Consider the following 19,374-nt stretch of genomic DNA (forward strand, 5'->3'; position numbering starts at 1 on the left):
AAAACGCAAGTCAATAAAGTGGTCAAGAAGGCATACAAGCATGCTTTCCTTCATTGGATGGGGTATCGAGTACAAGAGTTGGCAGGTCATGTTGCAGATGTATAGGACTTTGGTTCGGCCACATTTTGAGTATTGTGTACAGTTCTGGTCGCCACATTACCAAAAGGATGTGGACGCTTTGGAAAGGGTGCAGAGGAGGTTCACCAGGATGTTGCCTGGTATGGACGGTGCTAGCTATGAAGAGAGGTTGAATAGATTAGGATTATTTACATTAGAAAGATGGTGATTGAGGGAGGACCTGATTGGAGGTCTACAAAATCATGAGGGGTATAGGCAGGGTGGATAGCAAAAAGCTCCCCCCCCCTCCAGAGTGGGGGACTCAATTACTAGGGGTCATGAGTTCAAAGTGAGAGGAGGAAAGTTTAGGGAGATATGTGTGGAAAGTTCTTTACACAGAGGGCGGTGGCTGCCTGGAACACGTTGCCAGCAGAGGTGGTAGACGCAGACACGTTAGTGTCTTAAGATATATTTGGACAGGTACATGGATGGGCAGGGAGCAAGTGGACACAGACCGTTAGAAACTAGATGACAAGTTAGACAGAGGATCTTGATCGGCGCAGGCTTGGAGGGTCAAAGGGCCTGTTCCTGTGCTGTAGGTTTGTGTTTCTTTGTCTATGCCTCTTGTTCACTGGCCCCGTAAAGGGTAAAGTGTCTTCTAATCCACCCAAAACTTGTCTCTCAATCTTATGCTGGTTGAACTAATTAGTTGAGAATAGCCTTAGGTTAAATCCACAAATGAACATTTAAATTTATCAGGAGCAATCAAATAAAAGTTAAGCAAGAATGAGCATGGAACAATCACCAAACATTCGGAGTGGTGTACTTACCTGGAATATTTTGGGAGCACTCACTAGTGAGGCCAGAGCAGAAGAAAGTGTAGCTGAAAAGATTCCTGCAGTAATCAAAGGCCCAAATCCAGATATTAGACTCATGACCTGAAGAAAAAAAAATCCAGGTTAATCTACAGTTAGATCATACTCTCATGTTACCCTGAAAAGAAAAAGGTTAAGTTTTAGTTTAGTTGAAACATGTTTTCAATGTTCTAGATGTATTTGAATCAACTGAAACCACTCGTCACAATATGGAAACTGACATGAAAGAAACGAGATGGAGGGGTCTTAAGCAAAAAACATTTTAAAACACACAATGTGATATCTTTTAAAGTTACAAAAACCTCAGCAGGTCCAGCAGCATCTGATGAGAAACTGAAGGCATGGAGTCCAATGCGACTTCTCTTTGGATCAATGTAATGATTTGTTCGGCGCTAAAAATAGTATAAACCCTTCCTAAAGGATCAGGAACCAAATTAATCTCAAAGAAAAGCCAAGCATTGCTCATTTAGAGAGTGTCCCACAACCAAAAGATAGAGAACAACAAACTCAAGTTTCTTACTCAAGAAGCATAAATTCCACAATTCTTCAGTTTTAAATGCTTTGGGTCAGGACCAATTAAGTATATATTCATTTATTTCAGGCCTCAGTGCTCTAGGAACAGCTAACCATTTAAAAAAAGTCAATGATCATGTCATATACAAATTTCAAAGCTAAGGCTTTAAAACTGGGTTGCTACTGAAATACTCTGATAATAGTTGAATACCGTTGAAAGTCCTTGCAGACCTTCTGACATCAAGTAATTTAAGGTATCAAATTTTCAGTTTCTAATTATTAATTAGATGCATGAAAACAATGACATGCAAAAATTTCCACACCTTAATGGACACAAACTGGTAAGTAAACAAAGTTGAGATTGAATAAATTAAAAAAAGAAGCAATGAGATAATAGGAGCTGCAGATGCTGGAGAATCTGAGATAACAAGGTGTAGAGCTGGATGAACACAGCAGGCCAAGCAGCATCTTCCTGCTCCTAAAATGCTGCTTGGCCTGCTATGTTCATCCAGCTCCACACCTTGTTATCTCTGAAAAGAAGCAATGTTCATTAATCGTATGAAACAAGGTTCCTTTGTGCGTCCAGGAAACTGCACCATGAAATAACAAGCAATGAATACGAACAATCTCTCACCTTGAGCAATTCCACAAAACAAGACTGAAGTACATTGACATTCTTTACTCATTCATGGGCCGTGGATATGTCTCGCCAAGCCAATATCTGTTGTGCATCCCTAATTGCCTCGAGGGCAGTTGAGAGTCAACCACATTGTGTGACTCCAGAGACCTAGCATAGGCCAGACTAGGTAAGAGTAACAGATTTCTTTCTAGAAGGGTATTTGTGAACAAGATTGGTTTTCATCCAATCACCATAGGTTTATGGTCACCATCAGAAGGTTCACAGTTCCTTGAAGAGAGTTTCAGGTAGATAGGACAGTGAAGATGGGATTTGGCATGCTTGTCTTTATTGGTCAGTGCACTGAATATAATGAATTGGAAGGTCACGTTGTGGTTTTACAGGGCTTTGGTTAGGCCACTACTGGAATAGTGTACACAATTCTGGTCACCCTGCTATAGGAAGGATGTTGTGAAACTTGCAAGGATTCAGAAAAGATTTACAAGGATATTGTCAGGTTTGGAGAGTTTGAGCTGTAGGGAAAGGCTGGATAGCCTAGGGCTATTTTCCCTGGAGTGTTGGAAACTGATGAGTGGCCTTACGGAAGTTTATAAAATCATGAGGCGCATGGATAGGGTAAATAGCCAAAGTCTTTTCCCTCAGGGCAGCAGAGTCAAAAAGAGAAAGTACAAGTTTAAGGGGAGAGCAGGAAAAAGATTTTTTTAAAAAAAGGGACCTAAGAAGCAACTTTTTCCACACGGAGGGTGGTGTGTGTATGGAATGAGCTGCCAGAGGAAGTGGAGGAGGCTGGTACAGCGACAGTACTTAAAAAGGCATCAAGATGGGTATATGAATAGGAAGAGTTTGAGGGAGATATGGGCTCAATGCTAGCAAATGCGACTGGATTAATTTAGGCTCTCTCTCCAGCATGGCAAGTTGGATGGAATTATATGTTTCCATGTTGTACAACTCTGACTCTAGGTACACTTCCCAATTTCAAGAACTAAAAGGGGAGACCTCTGGCCAAAATAGCTTCCCACATCTATTCAACATGTTCATGCATTTCTTGAGAGCAAGTAAGTTCTTCAAGTTGCCCAGCCCTAAAAAGATTGCATTGCCTAAATCTCAGTGCACAAGTGCAGAAATCTTATTTAGAAAGTTCCTGGGGTAGTGATAGTCCCAGTTGCAGTGCTGGAGACAGAGCTACTCCAACAGCCTGAGGGGGGAAACCACACACTATTAGCAGCCTATCTGGTAGTTAAGCAGTCAGCCATTTTTGCTTTCAGGAAAGGAAAGCAATGCAAGAAAAAAAGATTATATATGCAGAGAAGCTCTTCTGATTTGAAGCCGCCTCCTTCTAGCGCTTGAAAAAAAAGGACCATGTATCGCTCCCCCTCTCCATGCACATTTTACATTAATTCAGGAAACATTACGTGCAGGAAATAAAGAACCCCTTATGCAATATGGTCCACCTATTGAGTGGCACCAGCCAAATTAGACATGGGACTCCTTTAGCTCAGTAATGTCATGACAGACTAACTGCTGCAGAAATATACTCCCCAGATTATTCAGCGGAAGACCTTTGATTCTAAGGGTCACAAGACAGGAACATTTAAAAAAATGTGTGTTTTTATTTCCAGGCTTGTCCTTTCCATCTCCATTAAGTAACTGAAAAGGAGAAAATATTATTTTTCTTAGCCTCACTGGTTTGGACTTTTCAGAATGGTTAATATTGTCCTAGGAGGCTCCCCCCACAAGGGCCACAATGTAATAGCAATTACATTATTCCCATAACTTCCTGCATTGTGTTACATATCACTGATTTAGGAAGGCCACAAGGTAAAGAAAAGGTGAGTAACTGCTATGCTGGCAGCATTTTTAAGAAAAATTACAACCAAACGAGAAACCAATTTGAAGCTTTCTTCGGTTTTATCTTCGTGTTCAAGATCTCTTGTGCTCTTTTGCCAAGCAGTGCATGAAAACCACTTTTGTATGTTTAGACAGTGAAGAGCCAAGGAACACAACCTTTAGTAGTACTTAAAAACAAGACTTGGAAATATTCACCAACTACAAAAAAAATTCAAAGCAGTTCAAAGATCATTGCTACTGCCTACCTCTTCTTAATAAATCAACACTATCCCCTGCTAGATTCAAGGGCATGCATTTAACCTTTTAACCTTTGCACATTACTTTTTTGTTCTACTATATGTAACCGAAGATGGAAAAAATCAGTTTATGACTCATGTTAAAACTCCATAAAATGTTCACTTCAACTGTCTAAGTTTTTACAATACTTGGATGTTACTCTCAAAGCTTTTTTCCAGTTTGAGTGGAAAATTCCCTTCTAATTCAATGGTAGTTTTTTGGTCCGACTCAAGGAGGATTCTAGAAACTATTCCACCTCCTTCTTCGACTCCTTTGTTTATGTGGAATAACTAACTGCAGTGACCTGCTTCTATCTATCCAGCAGAAGAGTGCCAGAGAACATTTTGTTACTTGTGCCAAACTTGCATTTTGCTATGATGATGAAGTGGTTTCATTAATGCTTCAGTATAACCAGACATAAAAATGTAAACAAAGGTACAGTGACTCGATTCATTCCATGATCACCAACTCTTTAGAAACACTGCTGAAATCTAGGGCAGTAGTCATGCTCTCCCTTGGTGCATTTAGAGGCAGAGAAGGTGTTTACATCCTCAGGATAGAACATAGAACAGTAGAGCACAGTACAGGCCCTTCAGCCCATGACGTTGCACCAAACTTTTACCCTAAATCTAAAAGGTCTATCTAACCTCCACCCCTACCCTATACTATCATCAGACTAGCATAGGGTCCCCACAGACATCACCCCCACGGCAGGAACTGCTGTATTGTCCGTTGATGCTCTCAAACAGATAATAGCTCATTATAGGCCTCCCCACCACCACTGAGATCAACCCAAGGACAAAAGGCCCCTGTGGTGCAGTGGTAGCATTCCAACTTCTAGGCTAGAAGGTTTGGATTCAAATGGAGACAAAGTTATGCCCAACTGAGTTGATGCAAAACAACCCAAGGGCTCAAATTGCAATGATGTTACAAAGCAACCCTTGGGGTGGGAGGAATCAGTCCTTTATTCAAATCATTCCACATCAAAAGGGTGGGGCACCAACCCCATGCCTCCCATAACCTTCACTCTGAAGAGTATTCTCCTGATAGTCCAAGTACTTTTTCACAGCAACCACTCTGCATGTTCCACCATTATCTGTGTGGGTTTCCACTGGTTTAGGTGGGTTGGCCATGCTAGATTTCTCAAATCGTGTCCAGGGATATGCAGACTAGGTGGATTAGTCATGGGAAATGCAGGGTTACAGGGTTAGGGACAGAATTGGTTCTGGATAGGATGCTCTTTGGAGGGTTGGCACGGATTTAGTGGGCCGAGTGGCCAGTTTCCAAACTGCAGGGATTCTATGACAATACTGTCATCCCTGGTTTCCACCTCATGAGCCCTCACAGCACATCCTCCCTACACTCTAATGTAGGGAGGCCAAAACTGCACATAATACTCCAGATGAGGTCTCATCACAGCTCTGCATAACTTAACAATTCTCTACTTCTAATCTCAAATCATCTCGCAGTGAACATTAACACATCATTTGCCTTCCTAATTTTGTTTTGCACTTGCCTGTTTTTTTTTCCATTACTGGCACTTTACGACATCCAGATCACTGTGTGCCCACCTTTATAAGTCTATCACCATTTAAATAACATTCTGCCTGTTTTCGACACCAAACTGTATCACTTCCCACTTAGCCATATTATACTGATCAGCCATGCGTTAACCCACATGCTCAAATTGCCTAGGCTCTCCTGAAGCCTCCTTGCATCCTCCCCACAACTCAAAACTAGATGACTGTCTTCAGCAAATGTGAAAATATTGCAATAACATAAAACAAAGAACTATAGAAGAGCTGAAATAAAAGAAAAAATTAGCAGCATCTGTAGAGTGAGAAACAGATTTAACGTGGAATTTATTGACCCAGCTTCAGAACATTCTGAAAAAGGATCACTGGGCTCTAAGTGTTAATTCTGCTTTCTCTCTATGAAAATACTGCATTTGCTCCCCTCATCCAAGCCACTTATTTATTGTCAGTAGCTGGAGCTCAAGAACTTACTCCTGTCGGACACCACTAGTGAATATCTGCTATTCAGAAAGAGGCCTAATTAGTCCTTCAACTTCTGGAATGTCATCCAATTTGGAATGGATGCCAGCGTATTAACTCCAGTCCCATTTTGTCAACTAGACTCTTAATGGGATCTCATCACAAATCTCCTTGAAATCTAAGTACATGGCATGCACTGGTTCTCCAACTAGTTTCATCAGAATTATGATTTCCCTTTAATAAACCCAACAATTTCGTCTAGTCCCATTTAGGTGTGTTTCAAGTGTCCAATTATCACACCCTTTATTGTAACCTCTAGACGTTTCCCCACTACTGTTGGGCTAAATTGATCAGTTTCTGTTCTTTCTAACTCTTGTTAAGAAACAAACAGTAGGGTTACATTTGTTACCCACAATCTGTAGAGCTTGTAGAGTTTTGGAAGATAACCAATGCATCCGATATTTTCAGGGCTACTTCCCTCAGTACTCTGGGGACTTGTCAGAGTTTAGCCACATTGATTTTGCTAGCATTTTTTTTTTAAAAAGAAGCTAATACTGATTTCCTTCAATTCCTTCTTCTCACTAGAACCTTGGCTCCTGCCGTTCAAGGGAATTACACAGCCCTTAATCTAACATGATCATTAGGTAGTGAAATAATATAAATTTGTTTTAATTTTATGATAACAAGACACTTGACAATTTCAATGATTAGACTTGGATTTATGAAAGTTAAACCATGTTTGACATACTGGAGTTTAATTTTTGAAGATATAACTAGTGGAAGAGACAAAAAGGAGAACCAGGGGATGTTAAGCATTTTGATTTTTGGAAGAAAACTTTTGATAAAGTCACACGAGAAATTAATGTGCAAGCTTTAAAGCACATGGTAATGTATTAGAAAATTAGTGAAAATTAGTGACAGGAAACAATTCAGAAATTACCTTTTAATGTAAAAAAGTGAAAGACAGCAATTGTTGGCTTATTCCAGGGACAAGTATTTGGTTCCTAGTTATATGCAACATATTTTAATGATTTGGATGACAGAATTAAATGTATTATTTCCAAGTTCAGCACTGCCATAAAATTAAGGAGAACCGAGAATGGGGACAAGGGGTAAAGAGGATTCAAACTAACTCAGATAAGTTGAGAGAGCAAGTAACCACATGACAGATTCAGTCCAACATCGGCAACACATTGTCTAGTTATTTTCTTTCAGCGTGAACATCTCCAACATCTGCGTACAGCAGTGGTGTCCAAAATTGAAAGTTGGTGTGCTGCTTAGCATGGACAGAATCTGAGCAACTATACAGTTAGGGGGAGCTTTGAAATGGGTACCTGAGAGTGTCTCCTTCAGTATGAAAAGCAGAAAGATAGAGAATTTAAAACCACAGATTGGTAAATATTGACAGAAAAAAGAACTTTGTTGTCCTCATACACCAGTCACAAATTTAGTACAAGTGCAATAAGTCCTTAGAAAGGCAAATGATAACGTTGGCCTTCATTGTAAGGGAGTTTGAATAAAAGAGCAACAAAAAAATGTTACTACAGCTTTACAAGGCATTGGTGAGACCACACCTGAAGTATTGTGCAGTTTGGATCTCAAGAAAAATAAACTTACCGTAAAAGGATTACAGCAAAGATACACCAAGCCAATTCGCAGAAAAGTAGCTTGGCCCACGAGCTGAGACGGGTTCAACCAGGCCTGTTTTCAGAGTTGAGAGAATGAAATGGGATTGCACTGATTAAAAAAATTCTGAGAGGGGTGGACAGACTGGATGAGGCAATGATGTTCCTCATTGCTGAGTATACAGTAGAAAGGAATAGGTCATTTAGGATTGTGATGAGGAAATTTTTCTTCAGGCCATGGTGTCCCTGTAGAATTCTCTACCATTCAAGGTTGGAGGCCAGGTCACAGAATACATTTGAGAAAAAGAGATGATTTTCTAGACAGTAAATTGCACCAAAAGGGTACAGACAAATGAAGTCTGGTGTTGCAATGTAGAGGGCCAGTCATGTTCACGTTGAATGGTAAAGTAGATATAATAGGCTGACTGGTCTGCCTCTTGCTTCTAATCTTGATGCTTCCATGGGAGCATTGATACTGTGTAATCATTTAGAAGAACTGCTCATAGCCCATCCTACAAAGAAGTGGCATTGAAATTGGATGTAGAAATTTGAAGTTTTTAATTTCAAATTAAATTATTAGCTGCACCAAGTAACAAAACATGAAGAGGTCACTCTAGGCTCAAAACATCCCTGGTAACTGCAAATCAAGAAATAATAAGAACTGCAGATGCTGGAGAATCTGCGATAACAAGGTGTAGAGCTGGATGAACACAGCAGGCCAAGCAGCAGAGGAGCAGGAAAGCTGTTGTTGTTTCGGGCCTAGACCCAGATCAAGTTTCCTTAAGTAAAGGCTGCACATCCAAATCATGCAACAACAACCCTTCTAGAAGCATAATCAAAAGAGGAATAATAAGTTTCTTTAAAACCCACATTACATTGAAATACCATACTTTATATTTGTCAATTGAGCTACAACGTTTTGATGGCACAATTATTGCCATTTATAGAAGCTTTAAGATATTATAAAAAGGAAAAACAGTACTAAGAAGCCACCATAATCTTCAAATTAATATGGACCAGAATTCTTGAACATTTGATATTTGTTACAAATTTATGCAACGCTCTAGTCAAAAACTAGCTGCTTTGTATTTGGCTTGTTCACAGAACTGTTTGCAACACGATTAAGAGTGTAACAGAGGAAGTGTGCACTCAGAACAAAGAATTAAAGCATACACTCAAAGCATGAGTGTAAAAGCAACAGACTGCAGTACTTTGTTAATTGTTTCAATCTGATGTACTCAAGTGTGAAAGCGTGAAAGATCAAAGTGAAGAATTGTTGAGTTGAGTTTTTTTGTGCCCTTCCTCTATAGATTCACTCAACATTGACTTCTGTAGCTGTCTGTTGCCTTTATGACAACCTTAAATGTTAAACCCCACCACACAGAATGACGATAAAGGAAAATTAGTGTCAGGTACTTCTATCATGGTTAATTGCATAACCAAGAGCCTTAATTCACCTAATTAAGGTTATTCAATCCTGATTTTCAATTCTACATCTGGAAAAAAAGGATATCAGATGCTAGGAATAGTGTGCCAAAATAAGGATTTTTCTGGGTAGACATGTCAGCAGCTAAGGCAAAGAAAGGAAATGCACACAATTATTGATAATAACCCCAAATCATCAGTTTTGTTCATGGCCGTTTCAAGCAAGGACCTGACAGCACATTTCCATCACCCCTCTAAGCAGTATTCAGTTTTGTCTCACCACATTGCATTTCCAACATTTAAAGTGCAGTCAATATACATGTTACATACCCAGCTATTAGAAAATAAATAGATGTCACCAACAGCAATTATAATATCACGTAACTGCTAGAAATCACAAGCAGAGGTTTGAGAATTTTGGGTGTATTTGTTTTGAGCCTGATTTAAAGATGTTTTACAAGGTTCCAGGTCAGTTTTTATCAAATTTCCATTACGATGCAGAGAAGATTTTCTAAATTAAGATTAAATAGAAGCAAACATTCTTAAATTTCTGGATGATTTTTAAAAAATGTAAACTCAGTACTTCAGATTATATCGATAGGTTATATTCAGGTTTCAGTAAATTGAAGAATTCACTTGTGTGGCAGGCCAACATGGAGAAGACCACGATAAAATGCTAAGGTCATCTCTTGAGATAAAGTGTGGAGCTGGATGAACACGCAGGCCAAGCAGCATCTCAGGAGCACAAAAGCTGACATTTCAGGCCTAGACTCTTCATCACAAACGGGGGATGGGGAGGGGTGGGGGGTGGGGGGGAGGATTTTGATCCAGAGGGAGGAGGGTAACTTCTTCAGGCTATGCTGTGGTCATCCAGCTCCACACTTCGTTATCTCTGATTCTCCAGCATCTGCAGCTCCCATAATCTCCGAAGGTCATCTCTTGAGCCTGTTTGCCATTCATTTAGATCTTTATCCTAACTGCATGCATTCACTTATCTTAGCTCTTAACATCTCTGCCTGTGTGGGGGGGGAAATAGTATTATTTTCAGATTGAAATAATAAATTGTCTACTTTTGCCAGGAGACAGTTCCCCATTTCTATTACACTTTGTAGAGTTTCCCTGAATGGCCTGGCTGTGATTTAAAGCTGTGTCTGTGTGCTGAATGACTAAGTAAAATAGCTTCCATCTATCCTACTGAAGTCTTAGAAAACCCTAAAAAGGACCTTAATTAAGATACCTCATTTTCCATAAACAAGGGAATACAAACCAGCATTGTAATCTCAGATAGTGAAATGAGAGGCTGGATGAACACAGCAGGCCCAGCAGCATCTCAGGCTGGGCCTGCTGTGTTCATCCAGCCTCACATTTTATTATCTTGGATTTTCCAGCATCTGCAGTTCCCATTATCACATTATGTAATCTCACCTCATAATTCAGCCTTTCAAGCTCAGCTAACAGGTGAGCAAATTTAAACAGAACTGCTTCCAGGATCAATAAACCACAAAGGTGCAGCGGTCAGAACTGGGTGCACAAACCTAAAGATCAGAACAGGGTCACGTACAGCTGAAGTTCCAGATTACTCAAAATTCCTAATCTGCAATCCAGAGGCTACACTCTTAGCATCACCTGCTAGTAACAAGTACGGAAACAGGAGAATCGGGCAGATGAAGGTGAGTCACAAGAGTTGCCATCCAACACCAGTCTTTAGATTCCTGGGTGAGACACTATCTGGGGAAGGTGGGGCGTGCGAAAGGAAGACAGTCTGCACATGAACCAGAATGGGACCAATACCCTTGTGGGTGGGTTTAGTAGTGCAGTGGGAGGAATTTAAAGTTAAAGTTAGTTTGTCGAAGGCAGGGGACAGTGCATAGTACAATAGGGACACACCATACTTTAGTAAAAGGAACCAAAACAGAGTTCAGCCACACTGGCCAAAGGACTGAGGCAAGGCTAGGATTATTATAGGTAAGACAGAAGAGTTGAGGCATGTGTTGATATGTGGAATTACAATATTGTTGCCATCACAGACATAGAAGAAGTAGGGTCAGGACTGGCAACTCAACATTCCAGGATACAAGATCTTCAGGCAGGATGGGAATGGTGATGATGTCACATCATTACGTGACAAGGGACAGTTTCTGCAGTAAGGAAGGTCAATATTTTGGAAAGGTCGTCAAATGACGTTTGTGGATAGACTTTAGGAATAAAATGTTAGTCACACTGAAGAACGTATCACACAGCCCGCAGGGAATGGAGGAGTAGATGTACAGTCAATTCACTGAGATAAATAACAAAGTAGTTACATTAGGGGATTTCGACTTCTCCAACATTAAATTGGGATGGTGATTGTTTAAGGATTGCAGGGACAGTTTTCCTGAAATATATTCAAGAGAGCTTTTTATATCAACATACGGAAGGTACAATAATGTAATGTCGGATCAAATTCTGGGGAATGAAACTGGACAGATGTTCAAGTTGATAGTTGGGGAACATTTTAGGTGATAACCTAAAATCTAGTGTTGTGGTTGCTATGTAAAAGGGAAAAGTCTTTAAGTAAAATTTGGATTGGGGAAGGCAGATTTTCTTAAAATAAAGGCAAGATCTTACCAAGAGAGACTGTGAAGAACTGCTTCTGGGTAAAATCTATAGCAGATCAGTGGGAGCTGTTGAGAATGAGATTGGCAAGAGCACAAGCCAAAGATCTTCACTTGAATGGTGAAATGCAGTAACTAAAAGCCCGAAAACCTTGGATGTCTAGGAATATTCAGGACTGTATAGGAAAGAAGCGAGACACTGAATGGGTACAAAGTAAGCAAGTCAATAGAGACCCTACAAGAGTATACAAAGTGCAAGGAGTGAAGCTCATGAAAGCAATTAACAGAGCAAGGAAGGGTATGAAAATAACTGGTGGGCAAAATTAGTGAGAATCCCAAGATATTCTCTTAGTAGATCAAGGGGAAGATGATAATAGGGCCCAAGGAGGCAATCTTTGCATGAAGCTGGAAGACACTGGTCAGATATCAAACAAATATTTCACACCTGCCTTCACTTTGGAGGAGGATGTGAGTACCGAATTCAGGAAGGGGGACTGAGTTTCTTGAACAGTTTAATAGAGGGAGTGAGGAGAAGGTATCTGAGGTTGGGCAAGCTTAAAAGTGGACAAAACCCCAAGTCCAGACAGACTGTATTCTAGCTGTTGTGGGAGATGTGGAAGGAAATTACAGGGGTTCTGGCTCAAAACTTTTAATTTCACTGGTCATAGGGTAGGTTTCAGAAGACAGAAGGACAGCTAATGTGGCTCCAAGTTACAAGATGGGTGATAGAGATAGGCCAAGTGAGTGAATTACAAACCAGTGACTCTCACGTCACATCAGTAGGGAAACTGCTGGAGATAATTCTGTCCTTTTCATAATTTATCACTACTTGGAAAAGATAGATATGACTAGGGGTAGTCAGAATGGCTTTATTGGAGGGAAATTGTAACTAATCAACGTGATTAAATTCTTTGAGGTGACCAGTGTAGTGGATGTAGTTTATACAGATTTCCACAAAGCTTTTTTTTAGGGCCCCTCATAGGAAGCTAAAAGAAGATAAAAGCTCTTGGGATTAAAGGCAACTTGGATCTAAAATGCAAGCTTAGTGGTAGAACAAGGCTGTTTGTGTGCACGGAGGTTGTTGTCCACTGGTGAGCCACAATGGCATTGCTGGGTCCCATATTGTTCATGATGCATATTAACAACTTAGATGAGAATGTGGGGCAGTGTTAAGCAAGTGCATGGATTTTTTTTTTAAAAATTCATTTTAAGGAATGGATGTCGTCGCTGGCAAGGTCAGTATTTATTGTCCATCCCTAATTAGCCAGAGGGCAGTTAAAAGTCAACCACATTACTGTGGGTCTGGAGTCACAAGGAGGCCAGACCAGGTAAGGATGACATATTCCTTCTCTAAAAGATGATTTGTGAACCAGATGGATTTTTCCTGGCAAATTGGCAATGGATTCATGGTCATCATTAGATTCTTAATTACAGATATTTTATTAAATTCAAATTCCACCATCTGGCGTTGTGGGATTTGAACCCAGGTCCCTGGATGAGCAGTCCAGTGATAGTGCCACTAGGCCATCGCCTCCCTGCAAATGGTGAGGTTTGGCGGGCCAGTTGACAATGAGGAAGACTGTCTTCAGTTACTAATTGGTCAGGTGGAGGGATCAGTGGCGGATGGAATTTAATCCTGAGAAGTGTGTAGTGATACTCTATCAGAGGAGGAACAAGGGAGTAGTCGATGGCAAGACTCGGAGGAACAGAAGGTGTTCAGAAATCCTGAAGGGGGCAGGACATGTTAACAGGGTGGTTAAGGATGTATTGTTACATATGTCTTGATAAGCAGTGGCACAGATTACAAGAACAAGGCGGTTATTTAGAGCTGTACAAAACACTTTGTTAATGCCAAAGCAGGAGTAATGTGCGCAGTTCAGGTCACCACACAATAAAGGAGGATGTGATTAGTGACAGAAAAAGGGTGCAGACAAGATTCGCCAGGATGGTGACTGCAATGGAGCAGTTTGGTTATGAGGTGGCACTGGATAAGCTCAGGTTATTTTGTTCGAGGAAGAGAAGGCCAAGAGGGGACCTAATAGGTGATGTACGAGATTAAAATTATGGAGAGGCATGGACAGGTGAATAGAAAGTTGCAGCAACCACCGCAACACCACACAATCCACACCCCCCTCACCCATGTGTCCTGCCCTCACTGACACGCTCTAGTTGAAGGATCAATAACAACAGGGTATAATTTAAAAAATAAAAAAGGGAGGCGGTGGTTGAGGGGATTTGAGGATTTTTCACCCAACCCTGAAGGCAGTGGGAATCTGCCTCAGCCTTTAAAACAGAACATTAGAAATGCTCGTCCACATACCTAACATTCAAAGCTCTCGGCCATGTGCTGGAAAGTGGAGCTAGTGCAGATTTAGTGGAGGTTTTGTTCGTGTAGGCCTGATGGGTTGAAGGCTTTTCATTGACCACTGAAACAAACTGAATATCATTGTATTGATCTCTTTGAATGGACCCTGAAACCTTTCCAGATCCCTATTTCTCACTTTCCACCTTTGAAAACTTTTTTTGATCTATTTTTCAGTCTAAATTAGGTGACCTCCTGCTCACCTGCATTCAAATTCTCAGTCATTTGATATTATCTAGGTCTGAAACTGTGCTCCTTTCTGTGCTACCAACTGCACCAGCGAAGCTTGTGCCAAACTTCAAACGTATAGCTCTTAATCATAATTGCTGACTCTGCGTTCAGAAAGTCCAAGCATATTTCAACTTTAAAGCACAGAAAAAAAATTAAAAATCAGGAAGAGATAATAGAGTGTAAAATTGCTGATGGTGACCCCTCGTCAGTAAGTTGAGGAAGGGTCACCAGACCCAAAACATTAACTTTTTGTTTTCTCCTCCACAGATGCTGCCAGGCCTGCTGAGCTTGTCCAGCAACTTTGTTTTGGGTCCCGATTCACAGTATCCGCAGTTCTTTCGGTTTTTATAAAATTGCTGATCCCAAGAGCAAGCACCAATTGTCTGGTCAGAAGTTTAGGACCAAAAAGTCCAAAAAAAAAAAGCCACTGCTTAAGCCTCAAAACATGAGCACCTTCACACTTTGATGCATTGGGTCTAGTTTTAACTGATTCAGTACTTGAGAACGTTGAGTCTAGCTTTGAACCCAATGCATGCTGAAGGATATCGCGGTCTGAAAGATTGGGGAAGGCAACTTGAATGATACAAGGTCTTTGATCTCTTAGCTATGTTTAGCTCTAAAAAAATCAGGCTAATTGATTTGAGCAACACTGGCTTAGAGGATATCATTGTTGCTATAGCAAGGAAATAAATACACAGACCTGTCAGAAAGGACGGAGCTTGAACTAAATATGGATGGAAAGTTGAAAACAGTCATGCCTATAAAAAAAACCAATAGGCAAGGAATTTGCTTCAATGTCAAAATATTTATTTTCACATCAGCTGCTTGAAAAACCATCAATACCTCTGTCAAATAGTGGTGCTCGCCTTTAAAAAGGAACTTTGTACAGATCAGCGACAGCGATAGCCCCAGTAGCAATGTCACAAATCAGTTATTAATTTGCACTCCATGATCATTCAGAATGTTTTTAAAATTGCTGGAAGAAAATCTTGGGAAATGCTTCAATTCTTCCTGGTTTACCTGCAGTTTTATTTCCCTTTCTGATTTGAATATGCAAGTATAAAATATAAAATGCGCTAAGAAAGTTGACAGCTGAAAAAAAAGTGTTAGCCAATTAATTGCCCTACTGGCTTTAAGTGAATCAGGTCATTTAGTACTTGTTCATTTTGAAGACTTTGAAGTTTTTAAAAGCATGTACAGCCACAATACAATACATCACCTTTAAAACTCAAAGCAGGAACATATCATGCCTTTACTAAACATAGAGCATAACAGCACAGTACAGGCCCTTCGGCCCTTGATGTTGTGCTGACCTGTCATACCAATCTCAAGCCCATAAGCTTGGAGTCATCTCAGAAACATATTCCCCAAGACAAACAGTGCAATGTTACCAATGACAATATATTTGAAATCATAGAAACAAACATCAAATCGACTGATGCAAAGGAAGAGGCTATTCTAGCCATATTAATGTCAGCTCTCTGCCATGAGCACTCATCAAATCCAATCATTCAATTTTTAACTCTGTAGTCTGGATTCCACCGACCAAATTCTCCTTTGAGGCTCTGATTGAATGTGCAGTCAGCACACCAAATTTCAACCAGTCACTACATAAAATGCCTTTTCTCATGTTGCCTTAATTTCTTCCGCCACTAATTTTAAAAGCATGTCCTCTGGCTGTATCATTCTGTCAATGGGAGCAGTTTTGCTCAACCTACTCTGCCAGTCTCAAACTTAAGTATTTCAATTTTTTCTTCTACAAAGACGACAGTCCAGATTCCTTGTGCCTGTCAGACCATTCTCGCAAACGCTTCCACTACCATTTTCAAAATCAGAAACAATATTGCTAAAATGGTAGTGCTCGAACCTGGACAAAATATTTCAGTTAAGTCCAAACCAGCATTTTGTACACATTTACCATAAACTCCTTGTTCTTCTAATCCAATGTTGCAAACCCCTCTTTAAAAAGGCCCGAGTCCTGCATGTTTTGCTGAAAGCCTGCTCAACCAGCCCTGCAATTTTCAATGGTTTGACTACATTGAGATTTTCTTGTTCCTAAACGCACTTCAGAATTAAATTTAAAACCTATTCTGCCTCTCCAAACTCACTATCCAAAATAACATGACAATCTCAGACCCCAATATCAAGACAAGATTATGCCAAAGTCCCAAATAAAAGTATTGTCTAAACTTGCTACTCATGTCAGTTTCAGAATCCAGAATACAGTTCGTTTTTAATATTAATGCCATGTTGCAACGACATTGGAGTCGTTGAAATTCAAACCTTTTCATAAAGTCGCTACACGTTGTGGAAACAAAGAAGGGGAGAGAAACATAAATAGGAAGTAGGATGTTTTCAACAGTCTCATTCTTATAAGAGTGATAATTGGAATAAGCCAAGAATCTCCTCCTTGGCCTACCAGGCATTTACAGATTCTTTGATCAGCTCTCCCAGAGAAAAGCAGCTGCTTGCCTTGGAACAATATTAAGTGCTATTAAATATCTTGGTGTAAATCAAGAAATTTGGATACGTACAATCAGCAGAGAAGCTGTTGTAACAGCAAAGTTGTTCTTACCAAGAGAAATGTTTACAAGCACAATTAGGCCATCTATATAACTGTGCCTCACTGGACAGACAGCCACATGACTTGAAAGAAATGATAACTGCACATTTTTATGCAACTGGTAGCAACGGTGTTAATTCTACACTTCAGGACTAACCAGTGTGGTTGGTTAAAATTGGCCAGAGTTCATGCCTTGAGTTAAGATGCCTAGGTTTACAAGTTATTGAGTTATATTACTATTTCAAATTGATGTAGCAGCAAGTATCAGTTTCATCAGCAACCACATGTAATAGAAATGTGGCTTACATCCTAGAAACATTGTAGCCCCTCTGCTTGATGCACTCAAAGATCAAATTTGTTTAACATACTGAGTCTAAATATTACGCTTGCCTTGAAGCTGCAACTTCTGCACAGTTTTACCCCTCAGGAATCATATAAGCCTTTGCTTGTACAATTGAGGGATACTTGGCAAACAGACTCCAACACTTGGCTGTAAGGGTTTCTTGTGTTTCCTGAACTTCCAGGAATGTCTGAGAGATTGAGCTTTTTGAAGTTTAAAAAAAAGAGAGGATTGATGAAGGCAGAGTAGTGGATGATCTATACAGACTTCCGTAAAGCATTCACCAAGATTCCTCATGGTAGGTTGGTTATCAAGGTTAGACGACAGAATACAGGGAGGACTGGCATGAAGGTAGAAGGCAGAGGGTGTGGAGAGTTGCTTTTCAGGTTGGAGGCCTGTTACCAGTGGTGTGCCACAACGATTGGTGCTGGATCCACTGCTTTTCACCATTTAAGTGATTTGGATGTGAACATAGGAGATGTGGTGAGTGAGTTTGCAGACAACACCAAAATTGGTGGTGTAATGAATAGTGAAGAAGGTTACCTCAGCACAACAGGATCTTGATCATATGGACCAATGGGCTGAGGAGAGGTAAATGGTGTTTAATTTAGATAAATGTATCATCCTGGGATGTGTTGCTCAACAAAGGGACCTTGAAGTACAGGCTCACAGGTCCTTGAAAGTAAAGCCCCAGGTAGACAGGATAGTGAAGGCGATATTTGGTTTGCTTGCCTTTACTGGTCAGTGCATGAATACAGGAGGAGTTGGAATGTCATGTTGTGGCTGTACAGGACATTGGTTAGGCCACTTTTGGAATATGGTGTATAATTCTGGTCTCCCTGCTCTAAGGATGTTGTGAAACTGGAAACAGTTCAGAAAAAGTTTACAAGTATGTTGCCAGGGTTGGAGGGTACGGGCTATAGGGAAAGACTGAATAAGGTGGGGATACTTTCCCTGTAGGGGCTGAAGGGTGACCTTATAAACCTCAACAAGATGACAAGCAGCAATGGTAAGGTAAAGAGTCAAAAAAAAAAGTCTTTCCCCCAGGATGCGGGAGTCCAAAAACTAGAGGGCACAGGTTTAAGGAGAGAGGGGAAAGATTAAAAAAGGGACCTAAGGAACAATTTTTTCAGAGGATGGTGTGTGTCTGGAATGAGCTGCCAGAGGAAGAGGAGGAGGCTGGTACAATTACAACATTTAAGAAGCATCTGGGAGGGTAAATGAATAGGAATGGTTCAGAGGGATATGGGCCAAAAATGACAAGAGATTCATCTAGTTGGCACGGAGACGTGCGATCAAAGGGTCTGTTTCCATGTACATCCCTTATACTCGACTATCTACATTTGAAACTCCCAGAATCCACTACTGGCAACTGGGACAAATATAAAAAGGGCAAGGTTCATAGACTTTGCTGCTGGGACATGTCACGCATTAGTCTTGATATAAAAAAGTTACTCCTCCACAACTGGAGAACTTAGCTATTCAAAGCAGTGAACTCTGGGGAAAAAGTAAGGTGGAATGAAGTATTGCTTTAAACAAACGCCAAAGTAATTATGCTTTATAAACAAAAAACAGAACAAAAAGATAAATGCACAGATAAACATTGCTACTGGACTGAAACACCTAACTAAACTGGGATTTTTCAATAATGGGCTTTCCTGTACCATAATGGTTGAATTTGTTGAGCTTTGGGTCTACTAAAGACATCAAGGCACAAAACAAATTTCAGGAGTAGAAGAATGAAATACGCTTCACTAGCTGTAGTTGTACATTACATTTACCTCCATCTCAACTGGAAAAATGTGAGAGCCAATTTCTTACTTTGAAACATTTTTGGAAAAAATACAAAATTGCTTTTGACCTGGAGGATCATGTAATGCAATTTTTGAAAAAGGGCAGAATTCACAGAAATTACCAGAACAGCTTAATCTACAATATGTGACTACATTAATATTAGATCATCCCACCCCCCGCCCCGACCAGTTTTAGCACCATATCTCTACGACAAGTGCAAATAGAAGATTTGTGATATCA

The 19,374-nt window shown here is 40.3% G+C and overlaps 1 protein-coding gene across 2 annotated transcripts in view; it reads right to left on the reverse strand.

Moving 5' to 3' along the window:
- LOC125450110 (solute carrier family 12 member 2) overlaps positions 1-19,374 on the reverse strand; it is a 142,089-nt gene that overhangs the window by 62,547 nt on the left and 60,168 nt on the right. For both annotated transcript variants that reach the window (XM_059642703.1, XM_059642698.1), the window contains exon 10: positions 888-995. In XM_059642703.1, the coding sequence (XP_059498686.1) occupies positions 888-995 (108 nt within the window). The remainder of the gene's footprint in view (positions 1-887; positions 996-19,374) is intronic.

Source organism: Stegostoma tigrinum, chromosome 3, assembly GCF_030684315.1.
Source record: "Stegostoma tigrinum isolate sSteTig4 chromosome 3, sSteTig4.hap1, whole genome shotgun sequence".
Taxonomy (NCBI): domain Eukaryota; kingdom Metazoa; phylum Chordata; class Chondrichthyes; order Orectolobiformes; family Stegostomatidae; genus Stegostoma; species Stegostoma tigrinum.